General features: G+C 44.8%; 1 protein-coding gene across 2 annotated transcripts in view; it reads right to left on the minus strand.

Moving 5' to 3' along the window:
• REXO1 (RNA exonuclease 1 homolog) overlaps positions 1-14,620 on the minus strand; it is a 43,979-nt gene that overhangs the window by 15,273 nt on the left and 14,086 nt on the right. Inside the window, exons 2-8 of one of the 2 annotated variants that reach the window (XM_068420667.1) lie at positions 12,909-14,314; positions 8,643-8,744; positions 6,033-6,234; positions 5,193-5,356; positions 3,204-3,341; positions 2,102-2,225; positions 890-1,003 (exon numbers count right to left, since the gene is read on the minus strand). In XM_068420667.1, the coding sequence (XP_068276768.1) occupies positions 890-1,003; positions 2,102-2,225; positions 3,204-3,341; positions 5,193-5,356; positions 6,033-6,234; positions 8,643-8,744; positions 12,909-14,314 (2,250 nt within the window). Of the gene's footprint in view, positions 1-889; positions 1,004-2,101; positions 2,226-3,203; positions 3,342-5,192; positions 5,357-6,032; positions 6,235-8,642; positions 8,745-12,533; positions 14,315-14,620 lie in introns of both variants that reach the window. The other variant, XM_068420666.1, reaches the window with a different exon arrangement.

The following is a 14,620-nucleotide window of genomic DNA, read 5'->3' on the forward strand; positions in this document are numbered from 1 at the left end:
TCATTGGTGCACAAACTGATTTTTAACCTCTTCAACAATCAGCATTAAGTCTGGAAAATCCAGCTGAAACAGAATTCCTCCAAAGGGCTCATCTTCAGGCCTTTTTGTTCCCAACGTGAGACTTCTCCCACTTTTAATGTTTTAAATACTTTAACTGATAATTTGTAACACAGCCCAAAGAATATCCCGCAAAGGCCACCCACAGCTTGCTAAAAAATTCATTACCAGAAGCTTTCTTCCTGCTGTTGATTTCAGGCTGCTCATTTCATTTCACAGAATAATTATAACTTCTTGCACTCTGCTCAATATCTCTTCTTTTGCTGCTACGTGAAACCCTTCCAATATTGCTGTGGACCCTTTGATGTTGCTCAGCTGAGCTACAGAGGCCCTTTTAAGCTTTCTCCATGTCAATTCCTTCTGCTCCGTGGCCTCCCTGTCTCTTCTCTGATCTCCTCAACAATCTGCCTACATCTCTTGGCAACCAAAATACCCATAACCGATTTGAGCCAACATGAATAATGCTCGTGGCACAATCCTTTGGCTACGATATGACCTTCCTATGACATTCGTAAACGTGAAAATAAGCCCTGCAGAGCAGATGGAGATATTTGTAACTTTGCCTTCTAATCTGACAGGCACATTGTAAAGTCCTGCTTCAGGGCAAGAAAGTTAAAATAAAATCCAGACAGAAATAAAAGCCCAAAAGTCAGTAACACGCACAACACGAGCGGCAGCTCTGGACAGTTACTGATGCTACATCAAAGCCACGCAGATTACATCAGTGAACTCACAGCACTTCATGCACCAGCCAGCTCCTGCTCTCCCAGTCACAGCGTTGTACCTCCAGCTACCATTTACAGGTGACAGCCTCGCAGGAGCAGGGTCTTACCTGTTAAATCCTCTGCTCTCAAGCTCCCTGAGCGGTTTAGAGTAAAGCTTGTCTTAGCAGCAAGCTTCCCTCCCAGCACAGCTTCATGGGACACCACTTTCTTGTTACTTGTCTCTGCAGCGAGAAGAGGGAAGAAGCAAAACAGGACAGAGATCAGGTACCCAGCTGAGTACGAGTAAGTGACTTCAGTCCTACAGTTTGGGCCTACATACAGGCAAAAAAGGACTGCATTTATCCTCTGGAATTCTTGCTCTGCTCCAGAAATTGGCACGGGTAAGGTGGTGGCCTGGCATTTTTATTCCAGCACTACGAGGAGCTTTCTTGTTTGCACTGTCAGCCCAAAGCAATTTTTTTTTAAGGGCAGCAAGGACATTTTTACAGTTCCCCTGGAAACTCTGGTAGCTCTACCTGCTTACTCCGCAGAGCAAGCCCTTCTACTGACCAAAAGCAAGAGAGGACTAAGCACAGAAGCAACTCGACCCAGTCAGGTGCTGCATGGTGGCATCCCCCACCCACAGCGAGCAGCTTTGTTGTTAGGTCCCTGCAGACCAGACTCCCACGTTGAATCTTTCAACTTCTTTTAGAAAGGAGCTTCAGAGGCTCTAGAATATGCTCAGCACATCAGATAATGGCAGATAGGTGCTTTTTACTAATCATTAACTGGCAGCCCTCTCCTAAAGGCCAGCCTCCCAAGTTCAGCTGCTCTGACTAATGGCCATGAAGGTAATGAAGACAGAGGGGAGAAAAGGGAAGAGACCAGGGAAAAAAAATTCACAAGAACAGCACAAATTGATTGTTTAATGTACCCTCTCGAGAGCCAATAATGAAATGTCTTAACCCTCTTCGTTTCTCTCTTGAAGCTTAATGTGTGTAACAGATTTCTGCAGTGATGGACGAGTCTATCACTTTGAAGGCATCATGTGAAAGTTACTCCATTAGCGGGGCTTTTCATTTTAAAGAACTTGTGCTAAAAAAAAAAAAAAAAATCTATGTGGCATTATCTCCATTTAGGTTCAGACAGCCAACAAAGCATTGCAGGACTTGCCTCTCGAAGGCCCATTAAAGCTTGCCAGACTATAAAAAGCTAACTGGAGTTGTTTGCCTTTCAGCATAATGCTTCTGAGAAATGGGGTTGTCTTTTTAACAAGTTTCTCTCCGTGGCTTCTAATCCAAGCAAGGCTCCGATTATTAAACCACAAGCGTGGTACGTACTGTTCGTACTGGACGGGGAATTGGGCACTAGGCTTCGGAGCTTCTTTAAGGTGTTCACTGCCACGTTCAGGTAGATGTTGCGACTGGTGCTACGTTCATAAGCCACCTTCTCTTCTGACAGAGCCTGCAAACAATGCAATTCATTACTACATACTCTCTTTCCACTACTGCTTTTGGAGAAAAGAAACCTTTGGCTCTTAAAATACAGAATCCAAGTATGATAGCAAAAAAAAAATTGCCTGTCGAGGAATCGAGCGGAACATGGCACAAATATATAGTGGTTCTGGGGCCTGCTTAGGCGAGTAAGAGAAAAAAAATAACTGAATTTTAAACAAAGTGCTGGAAGAAGCATTTTTGTGTGAAAACTTCCCTGACAGATTAACAACGCAGTTCTGGAACAGCCTGGGAAAGGCTGTTTTCCCCACTTTGGTGGCAGTGCAAGATTTTAACGGGCAAAAAAAGAAGTTTAGCAAACGGTCACTCCTTGGATGCAACAGGAACATTCTCTCTAGGGGGCTGTGAAGGTGAAATCCCACAAAAGAAATCCTCGTGGCATCTGTTTTGGTTACAAAACACACCACAATGTCCCATATTTACCCAAGTAACATTAATGTCCAAAGTTTTCCAACAAAACGCATTACTTTCTCAACTTTGCTTCTGGAAATCCTACTGTACTATTCCGTACTGCTAGAAGGCTCCCTAAAAGCCTTGCAGTTCGTCAGCAGCAAGTTTTACCAATTATATTTACCTCAAACACCTACCTCTGCTGAACACTTAGATTCCAGGAGGTGTTTGCTGCTGTACCAGAGGCAAAAGGCCCTTTTGTCCAAGGAAAATACACACTCCCCTAAGTCTCTCTTCTGGAGTTATTAAAAAGATCACGCCTGCTTTCTGAATGCAGGGAAAGATGAGAATTCCCCCTGGAAACCCTCACTGAACTACACTCCCTGTTGTCCAGTCTGGAATTATTGAATGTCAGTCTCCTCTACAGAATTGTACGTGGATCAGAGAGTTTTCTGGGTTTGCTGCAATTTTGGAAGGTCTCAGCCATATTATTCTCTAGTGCAGACTTTATTCAGAAGAAGCAAGCACCAGTACAGACCTTGTCAAACGCTTCCTGGGAGGAGGAGCAGAATTTCAGGCACTCATCAATGAAGAGATTGAGATATCTTTGACGAATGTTTGTTGGGACTTTAGCACCAAATTCTGTGGGAATAACAGGCCTCTGTAAGCTGGCGCTCTAGAGATGAGACAGAGAGAGAAAGAGGCTATTCAGGGTTTAAGAAGTATGTTGCTTTGAGACTCTCGCATTTCCTGCTGTGTTATTAATAGTGGCATGACTTCCTTTCTGAAAATCTGCCCAAAGCTAAACATAACACGTATCATTTTTGGTACTAAAAACACCACTTGAAGCTTTTGTGCCGCCTTCATATTTGAACTACTTCAAAAAAACAACCATGTTTCATTATGCAACTCACCCAGCAGCCAAGGACTCCCAGGGGCCTTAGGCACAACACTACACTTACACATACGAGCATTCCAGACCACGCAGATGATATTTACATTAAGAGATTCAAGATTAGGATGGTACCAAGCACCACACTTGGAATTGGAGACGTGAACACATGACACCAGTTATGTGCACAACAGACATGGTTTTCTTTTCAGTGCTCTGGCTGTAAAGAGACAATGGGAGGCCTGCTCCTACCAGGCTGGCAGCCAGTAAATCATCACACTTTCTGGGGGATTCCTGTAACTTTACTGCATTGGGGTTTTTTCTTCCTTTTTTTTAATGCTACCCATGATGCTCCTGAAAGGATTTCCCTCTTAAATTGAACGACATGTTCTTCATGCATAAAAAACACATGTTGGACTGAGTTATGACCGACCACTGCAGTTTTCTATTTAATACCAGTTTATCTCCCCAAATCACACAATTTGCCTCTTTTTCAGAGAAGACACTGTACATTCACCTCTAAAGCACCCATTTTTTTTGTCAGTCGTTCTCCATCCTGCCCAAGAGATATCCATAAACCAAACCATCTGCTGCAATCTGTAATAAAAAGAGCTCTATGGAAGACCTGAGCACATTCAAAGGGAGCAACTGGTCCTGTCTCAATGGGAAGAGCATTCATTTTCCTCAGGAGACTTCCACTTTGATGCCCTGTTCAAGGGGATTTAGTCCTTTTCATTACATATAGATATTTTCTCAACTTCTAATATGATGCCCTTAAGCACCTCTGTAACACTGGTAAATATTTTATCCTTTCAGTTGTTTCTTTTAGTATTAATCAGCTTCAAGTTATACGTTACTATTGTGGCTTTTTGTGTGGGAAAGGAAGAAAATGACTTTTCACCCCTACAGAAATAATCAGAGTATGTTATGACATATCTTGACACAAGATATCTTCAATCAAGTCCTGGCACTAACCACATTCCTTGCCATCCACTCCAGCAAACAGCTTCTTACGCCGTCCACACGCTGCTGCATGAGGAACTCTTTCTGAATTGTCTTAGCAAGTGACCTGTTCCCCAGCGCTCACGGGGAAAGGAGGGACTTCTTTGCTAAGGAACTCATAGCAAAAGTACCCAAAGGCTGGGCAAGTATCCCAGAAAAAAAAAAAAAGAGAGAGAGAGATTTTCCCCCAAATATTAACAGCAGCACGAAGTTTAAATGATCGCATTTTAACTATACAGGTCACCGTGGGACATTATGCAAAACCACCTTCGTCAGTACGGCCCACAAAGCCCAGCAAGGCCATTAATCCAGCCGTGCCTTTCGAACACGAGAGGCTCCAAGTCCCTGACACACCTAGCCAGACAGCACAACAGAAGACTCAAACTGAACGTAAGCGATCAATATTCAAAGAGATCAGAGCAGCACTTCAGTATTTCTACCTTTTTAAGCTCCTACCCCTCAAGTGTTTAATTTTTTTATACAACGCTGTCGAGGAAAACCACAGGAAGAAACAAACCCATTTAACCAACCTAATCAAACACCGCTCTTCAGAGAGTGCTAAGTTTGGAGCAGCACGGTTAAACATACCACCCTCAACGGCGAACAACCAGAAAGATTTCAAACATCTCTTACCTGTAAGGAGGGAACATGTGCTATCCTTTTCGGCACGATGGTACTGGTGGTCTTTGAAGCCATCCCAGATAAGGTGCAAGCCTTCAGAGAAAGGGTGGGTGCTTCAGAGTCATTGGAAGGGGTGACGCTCCTGCCAGCAACAGCCGTCTTACTACTCACGAGGCCTGTAAGAAACAGAAAACATTTTTAGGTAGAAATCCTACCAGTGGGCTTCAAGTTGCCAGAATGAACTTACTGTAAAAAGGCCCATGCTGCAAGCTGTGATTTTTTCAAGTGGAAGCCTCCAAAGGGATACAAATTGGGTAATTTTACCACCTTCCAGGCAAGGATGAAGGGACCTTCTGCCAGGAAACGTGCTTCATTTCTGTTTGTTTTGGGGTAACTGAGTCAGCAGAGTGTGAAGAGGTAACCCTGTCAGCTACAATGCACTGAGTACCCACCACGTCAGCTCTGAGTCCTTCCAACTACAAAGGGATACCAATGAGCAATAATTAGTACTTCCCTCCTGTTCGTGCCACCTCTGAAGGCTTGAATGGAAGAGCGAATGAGGAGCAAACAGGCTCCAAGGAAGAAACAGAAAAAGAACAGGTTGAAGCGAGGGAAGCTGGGTGAGACAGATGGAGGAACGGGGCTGTACGTCTAGTCTGTTGCTTTTCAGAACAGGATGGAATTTCTCAGGGGAAAGACCTTCCACTGGTCATTATCAGCAACGATTCCAGTCATGGCCAATGCCATCTCCTGATAGTTTCGTATCTGGTCGGGAGAAAATTAAATAGAAGGCAGTGTCTTTTAACAGGGGGGAGGACAGGATAGCGATCACAAATAACGCTGCTGGCTTACTTTGTTTGGCTGCTGCAGCCAGGGCTACATTTGGCACGTGAGCAATCCTCTTCTTCTCTCCTGGCAAAGAAAGAGAGGCCTTTTGAACGGCCACAGCCAGCTGTGCCGCCTGCTGCTGAGCCAGCTGGATCCTCTGGTAACAGACCTCCTGAGCGGTGGGGGGACGGTACGGCCGGATTACGGGCTTGCTCGGGACCTCTGCCTGCACAGACAAAGAAGTTTTAGAGCCAGAACACTTGCCTGCTCAATCCCCACCCTCTGGCTCCCATTCATCCAAGAAAGGTCTCTTTTCCTCAACCCCTCTCTGTTAGCAAATACAGGTTTTTGAGAGGAGAAGATCCCAACCGTCTTCCAGAACAAAATACTTACGAGTCACACGCTAAAAACCATGACATTAATGATTCACCCTCTGGCAAGGCCTCCCAGCACTCTGGCATGTTCCTAAATTGGTAGGTGGTATTTGAACTGCTTGTTTAATGGCATGACGTTCCCCATCACTGTGCCTAACCCACTTCTGGACTCCATCAATACTCTCAGCTCTATAGTCTTGCACTAGAAAACGAATCTAGCCCCGCACTGCTGCCTCCTGCACGCTTCTTTAGTTTATATTGCAATGAAAAAGTGACCAACTATTCTCCATTCCCCTTTGCTACACAATGCTGAGTTTTACAGCTCTCTCCCCGCCGTGTCTTTCCCATGCTGAAGAACCAGTGCCATCTACCCTTGCATTACAGCAGCTCTCTCCACCTCTCAGCAGCCTTGTTTCAGGTCCCTAATTCCTGTAACTACATATATGTGTAATTTTTAAGTATTTATGCATTAGAACTTTACATAAACTGAGCTCTGAATTTTCAACAAGCTCTGCCCCTGCCTACCTCTGGAGGCATTTCACTATTTCAGTCGTTACCGGCACAAACAAGTTACACATGCATTTTCTTTGATGTCCAAATTTAGATTGCAGGAAAGATGCCAGAAATTATGTCAGCAAAGAGAGAAGTTTTCTAGCAGAAACAGAAGTACAAGAGAAGCAGCAGTAGTACAAACTTCTCCCCACTGCTTAATAACCTTTGAAATCTGAGGAACAGGCCTTCCCTCCCACAACGTCTTCAGCAAAGGGTGCACAATTTGCGTTTCTGAGACCGCAAATTGTGGGCAAGCTGGTACCTCCCGCATTCCTGGTCCCTGATGCTGACAGCAGCTTCTGGATACCAAACTGAGCGCAGTCAGCCATTAAATAATAATTACAGCCTTCCAAGCAGGACGGGACACTCATCTTCTGCCTCACCTTCCATTCCTTTGGCCAACATTTCTCCCAAGAACTAAACTAGAACTCGGCTCCTTCCCCTTCTGTTTGCTCAGTCCTTGAGCTATAAATCACAAGCAAGACTGAGCAAATATTCGACTTGGAGCAACATGGCAAAGCACAAGCCTCAACTCTGTGTGTAAAAGCAGTAGTTCAGGTCTCACGGCACCTCCTGAACAGACTTGGCAGCGGCAGCAGCGAGCTGAGACACTCCGGGGAACGCACGTCCCAGTGCGTGCGTACGGCAGCTGCTGCTGAGCACACCAGACCGGCTCTGTTTGCCCATGCAATGGCTCTGCTGGGCCTCACACCTCTGGAAAGCATTTGGGGATCAGCTGTCACATTAAGAAAATGTATTTAAAGATTTGTACATGTCTAAAAGGCACCTATTTACAATAAATATTTGAGTTAATGAATTTCCAACCCATTTGCTTCAGTCTCTTATCTCTTCACTTTGGAAGAAAGGGCCCTTATCAAAACACATGAACTGGCTGAAGATATGTAGTTAAATAAAACGCATTGTATTGACCTCAGGGCTTCAAATTATTAAAAGCAAAGAAATCTCTTCTAGGCAGAGAGGAAAGGAAGAACAATTAATTTGGACTACCCAGCTCAAATCAGGGCGTAAGTCTCCACTCTTATCCTGCTGAAACATAAAACTGACTAATCTGTGCTCAGCACCTGGAGGGAAACACATTAAAACCCTCAGAGAAAACATGAATTAAATCCCAGTGAGAAAGAAATTAAAAAATCAGAATGTCTTCCTTGCCTTTTTTTTTTTTTCATTCTTCTCCTCTGTATTTAGAGTATTTTCACAATCGTGAAAGAAGAGTATCAAACAAGATACTGTTGATATCTTGGCTGATCCAAACCAGATATGAGGTAACAGTTTTAAACATCTGACAAAATTCCTACAGCTATCTTTTAGGTCTACAAGACAAAGAAAAGTACCATTAGACACAGCTAATTTTTATCTAAGTGATTGAATGAAGCTATACTGGAGAAAAATGAACAGCCCAAGCTAACCCAAAGAGTTCCAAGGTGCAGAATCCATTTACTCTTCTGCAGCTTACGCCTGGTTTTATGAAAGTTTATGAGAGTTTTGCTGCCATTTTTAACAGATGCTTAATCATGTTTTGCAGAAATCAGAAAGGGGAGGAAAGAAACCTGACACAGACGGATTCCAGCACAAACAACTCGTATGCTACTGCCTGAACCTGGGACTGCACCATTTTCCAGTATCGTAACAGGACAGAAGATCCTGACTTTAGACAATCTAAACTTTGGCTCCTAAAAGCTGCACTTACATTTCCTTGTTTGACAAGATGAGAGATCCTTCTTTTTTGGCCAGGAAACAAGGTAGTTAAATTATCTTCTGTCTTTTCTTCATTTCCTTCCTCTTTGGATAGCTGGAAAAGAAAAGAACAAGCTTCCAAAATTGAACAAACTTGAAGATCCCTCTCAACGAGGAGATCTGAAAAGTCTCCTTTTGGGTTTACAGGAACTCCTTGCAGGTGGCAGGTGAGAAACACATGTGGCCAGCTGCTGGGCTACTAACACAAACCTTGTTTTGAACCCAAGAGCCACCAACGAAGCCAACGAACAGCAGCATTACAGTTCCTACCCAAGCTTGCTCCACGAGCTGTGCGTTAGGCAGCATCAGCATGATTCAGGACAGCCTCTATCCACCATGAGAGACTTGAACACCCTTCTCCTGCCAGCCGCTCACACACCTCCCCTTCCACAGCATTCTTAAAATCCAGGAGGTTTGGGGTTTTTTTGGTAAGAATTTGGGAGCTGACTCCTTTCTGCCCCTGTATAACGCGCTGCTAGAGCAGGTCCTGAGAACCTGCTCGACACTAAACCACAGTGCCACCACTCCACATTTAAGGAATCTCTGCAGTTTTATCCACAGACACATCTGCAGAAAGACAGCGGGGACAAATCCCCAGGTGACACGTTTGTACAGCCAGAAACGCAGGAGAAAATCACAGCACCCCTCCAGCTAAAGCTCCTTCTGAGCTGACATCTCAAGCTCGCTCCTGGAGGGGGGAAACCACTTTAAAATCTTCTTTGAATTTGCCTCAGCTGTTCATTTATACAAAACACACTTCACAAGTATATTTTTCAAACCTCTACCTTCTCTCCAGTCAATCTTGCGTTCAGTTTTCCAGCACAGCCTCTGGCAAAGCTCTGAGCAGAGACGAGCCTGACAATCTCTTAGAAATTCGGCGACAGAGCGGAAGGCTGGATTTGGGGATGAGCTCAGACTCCACTTAGGCTGAGCTCGTGTTCATCACCACAAGGGCATTCTGGATGAGCACTTCACACTGAATCACTTTGCTCTCTAGGAACTCAATAAGTCTATTAATTCAGTTACATCCCTAATAAACTCTCTCACAAAGCAATCCTTCCCGATGGAGAAGCACCGCTCTGCCCACACGTACCTTCCCTCCGGACTAGCACATTACTGAGACCAAACAACACGGGCTCATTCTACAAAATTATTCCATACACAAAAAAAATTCCCTGTGACCAACCCCACCCACGGGAAATGCAGCGGGGAAGCAGGTACCACAAACCCACCTCACAAAGAAGGACCTCTCTGCTGCAATGCTTGTTCCTCCCTTTCCAAAATAGGGGGAAATTAAATTTTAAAGCAGGGATATAAGGTAAAAGCACGTGCAAAGGGAACACACACGGCTGCTGAGAGCTGAACATCGCCACTCCACGCCAGAGTTAACTGTTTGCAGCGAGTGGCAGCCCCTGGTTCAGCACTTTCTGAATTCAACCCATTTTGAATCATCCTGTATTTGGAAAGCTCTAAATGGATCCGTTTTTCCCCACTATAGATTGCATGCCCTTATACTATTTTCACTTAAACCAGGCAATTTGAAGAAACAAAGCCAAAAATAAAGCGCTCATTCCTAGCTGGGAATTACACTAAACACTGGAGAAAGCTGAATTTTAAACAAGCAAAATCAAGTAATGCTTAATAGTTCAGAAGAAAATCATTACACTCAACTGCTTTATATAGTTTCTTCTACCAAGGCATTTCCTACGAGTGTAAAAAAGGTCTTTACTCATCAGCAACACAGACTTCTCTCAGAATAGATCAGGGACATTACTGCAACAGATAGTTCAGCAAAAAAGCTTTAATAGTCCAGCTCTTGTTTTCAAAAGACGAGCTCTCCTCCCCACGCTGCGGATCCTGGCTCACTTTGTCCTCCACAGACAGATGGTCATGAATGGAAGAATTTTGTTCACGGCCACTTCACCCACCCAACTAACCAAAGCCTGAAAACCAGCACCAATTCCCGATGCCATTTTTAGACTAAAAGTCAACAACCAGCCATACCAGGAGAAACTGGCTTTCCACCATGCAGTTGCACGGTTCCTGCTGCACTCGCCCTGCCCCTCTTTCAGACCAATAATCCCAAAGGGAGTCTTGCTGTGTGTGAAGGGGTCTAAACTGGAACATGCTGGAAGCCCTGATGGAGGATGTAGTGAGGTGTTGGAGCGAGTGCAGAGGAGGGCGACCAAGCTGGGGAAGGGTCTGGAGGAACGGTGGAGTGAGCTGGGGGTGTTTAGCCTGGAGAAGAGGAGGCTCAGAGGTGACCTTAGTGCAGTCTACAACTACCTGAAGGGAGGTTGGAGCGCAGTGGGAGTCGGCCTCTTCTCCCAGGCAACCAGCAATAGGACAAGAGGACACAGCCTCAGGCTTCGCCAGGGGAGGTTCAGGTTGGACATTAGGAAGAATTTCTGCTCAGCAAGGGTCATTAGACATTGGAAGGGGCTGCCCAGGGAGGTGGTGGAGTCACCATCTCTGGAGGTGTTTAAAAAAAGAGTGGACATGGCTCTTAGTGCCATGGTCTAGTTGCCATGGTGGTGTCAGGGCAATGGTTGGACTCGATGATCCCAGAGGGCTCTTCCAACCTGATTGATTCTGTGATTCTGTGAGTCCTAGTACCTCCATTATTATCTGGACACAGGACAGCTGCAGCTGAAGCCACTCGGTAACTCCTTGGGTAGACTCACTTGTCCTTTGGTACCCCGTGTCCCCCAGCACACAGAGGGCACCTGATTTTGTCACCTTGCCCCACTAAGCCTCACAGCTCCTACAGCTGACTCAGTGACCCCAATACCTCCACACTGCAATCAGATGTGCCAGACCGGTAACACTGGAGACAGCTTTGGGGGGTGTTTTCTCAATGTAGCCAAATTTCTCACCTTTTTCTTTTTTTCAAAACTCTTCCCAATCCAATTCCCTGAACACCTGCTCTGTACGCAAGCAAAATCATCCCAACCAGAAAACCTGGGCGTGCTGGGCTGGACAGCAAGTCAAACAATCTTGCCCATGCACAGGCTCGCTCCTGGGATGGAGGGTTTGTTCTTGCTGCCCACTCGAACTCGGATGTCTGAAGATGAAGGATGAGTTTTGTCTGCTCCTACTTCCCTGCCTCAGAGGCTGTTAGAGGATCGCTGCCACCACCTGCTTTCTAGCCTTTTACACTTGCTCCACTCTGTTTTAATCTTCGAAACGAGGGTCTTGCATCCTCTGGGGACCACCTCATAGTCACCGTCAGAAGCCTTTTTATGTAAATGCTTTTTACCTCCTTATTCTGAACCCCTTGTACCTTCTGAAGACATTTTACCCTCCATTTCTTCTTTGTGCCACCTACAAGGTATCCAGAGATCCTCAAAATATCTGCAGTATGCATTTGAAAGAGGAAACAGTAATTTGAGGAGTCTCCGAAGCGTCCAGTGCCAACTACATTGACTTGCTTGCACCAACACATTGTCCTGATTCTACCTGCCATCGCCCAGATTAGCAAACTTGGATTCGCTCTGAAACATCCACAACATACTGTCTGAAGCCTTTTCTCCAGCCATCCAGGTCACCATGGTTCTTAGGCCAGATGGAGACAGAAGTAACTGATAACCCTGAAAAGTAAAAGCCTTCCATACCAAAGGGAATTGAACCCTTACATTTCAAAGCAGCTTTCAATTCAGCAGGTAAATTCAGGTGCAAACTCTTCAAAGCACTCAGTCATGACAAGGGTGATTCTTCCAACATATGGAGTCTCCCTCCGTAGCCCTCTTCAGCTACTTGAAATAAGCAACACCGCTGAACTAAACCAGAATCTTTTCACATTTAGATGTGAGAGAACCAACCAACCAACCCAAACCAGGATTACCTGTTTCCCCAGCCTTCCCTTGTCTTCAGTTTTCACATCTGTAGATTCATTAAAAATCCTGAGACACTCTTCCATTGGATCGGACTCAAAGTCCAAGTCTTTCTCAAGGATGGAATAATCAATGTCATCAGATGTTGAGGAAGACGACGACTTTGACAATTTAGAGCGCTTCACTTTCTTTGTCCCTTCATTTTCACTCTCGGAGTCTGAACCACAGCCATCACCATCCGAGTCTGAGCTCACGTCAAGTAACGTGGGTGGCAAAGGTCGGCCTTTGTCATCATCATCCCCACTCTCATCGCCAAACAGGTCAACATGACTCAAACCCTGCTGCTTCCGACCCTTCTTTGGATCTCGTTTTTCTGTAGGACTCACCTTTTCTTTCTTTCGCTCCTGTGCTGAAGTCTTGGTCCCTTTCTCTTTGCTTTTATGACCAGAGGTTTCCTTACCATTTTTCAAGTCAGCTGCTTTCAGTTTGGAGTCTTTCTTGCTGCTTCCCAGCTTCTCCGTACTAGAGCTTTTGACGACACCCTCACCCTTGCTTTTCCCTGAACTACTGCTGGGGGACTTGGATTTTTCTTTCTTAAGCCCATCTACTTTTTCTGACTTTTGTTTTTCAGGTTTCTTTAAATTCCCATCAGTTTTTACTTTGACACTTTTATCTTTACAGTTTTTCTGTTCGTTCTTGGTTTTTAGTTTTTCTTCTTTCTTGAGCACTTTGTCTTTTTCTGTATTTTTACTCTTCTCCTTCTTACCAACCTCACTGAGGCCGGGTGTTTTACTAACATCTGATTTCTTCTTTTTTGTTTTGTCTTTTGAGTCTTTGTTTTTATTTTCCATTTCCTGGTCATTCTTACCAGAACACAACTTTGCTGCTTTTGCATCCTTGTCTGACAAGTTTTTGGCAAGTTTTTTCTGCAAACTTGGAAGGTTCTCCACGCCATATTGCGCTGCAGCTTCTTTGCTATCCTTGGAAGCAAAGTCATCCACTTTGCTGCTCCCCTCTTTGTTGGATAACCCATCATTTGACTCACTTTCAGAACCAGGTTTTGTTTGTGAACTACCAGAAGTTGGCTTATATTCCACATCAGCCTCATCTTCAGAGGAAGAGAACCTGGCATACACTTCATCGTCACTGGTTTCTTCACAGAGCTTCTTCCGCGATGGAGAATAAGACTCCTCATAACTAGACACCCTACCCCTTTTAGACCCCTTTGGCTCCTTTGTTGTGGCTTTGCTCAGAAGCCTGGCTGAGTAATTTGAAAGCGGGTCATATTCCAAGTCTGTAGAAGGCTTAGAGTCATCAATCACGTATTTATTGTTAGTGACGGTGCTACTGTATTTTTTATTCTGTACCACAGCCTTGGGAACATACTCCAGAGAGCTACCTTTAGAGCGGGAAGTGTCCAAAGTGTATTTACTCGACTGGCTAGCAGCAGCGAGAGGCGTAGGGTTGTAGTCCGAGTTATTATTAAAGTTGTAGCTACCTGGATTATATTCTAAGGAGGGAAATGAATCATTTTGTGTCCCAGCAGCTGACACAGGTGAATTCGAAATGAGCGAGGAGGCCTCTGAAGCACTGAACTCCTTTGTCGTTTCTAGTAGCTCCTCATACTTTTTCTGCTCTCTCTCAACTTCATTTTTGACTGCCTCAATGGCCTTGTTGACCAGCTCCAGCTCCAAAATACCAGGGGTCACATCCGTAATGTCAGCCAGAGCACCATCCTCCTCCTCCAGCGAGGGCCTTGGAAGCTCTGGATTGTAGGGATCGTAGCCTCGCTCTGCAAGAGAAGGGAAAAATAATTTATTGATAGCAATTTAGTTAAAGTTTTCTTTGGAGAATAATTTTAAAAAGGTCTTTTTAAGGTCTGCTCTCATCAAAACCCAATACTGAAAGACGCTACCAAAAGCCATGCTCTTGTCACCAAGACACCAAAAGCCACCAGTGATGTTCCCTGGCCAGCGGCAGGTGTGTGGCTAGACTAGATTTTACAAACTACTCACAGGCCTTAAGGACTAAAGATCTATTAACAAAGTGCTTTTATTAGTCATGGAAAAGCTCTATAAATTAAGTATTCTTCAGGGCA

Source organism: Nyctibius grandis, chromosome 31, assembly GCF_013368605.1.
Source record: "Nyctibius grandis isolate bNycGra1 chromosome 31, bNycGra1.pri, whole genome shotgun sequence".
NCBI classification, from domain to species: Eukaryota; Metazoa; Chordata; class Aves; order Nyctibiiformes; family Nyctibiidae; genus Nyctibius; species Nyctibius grandis.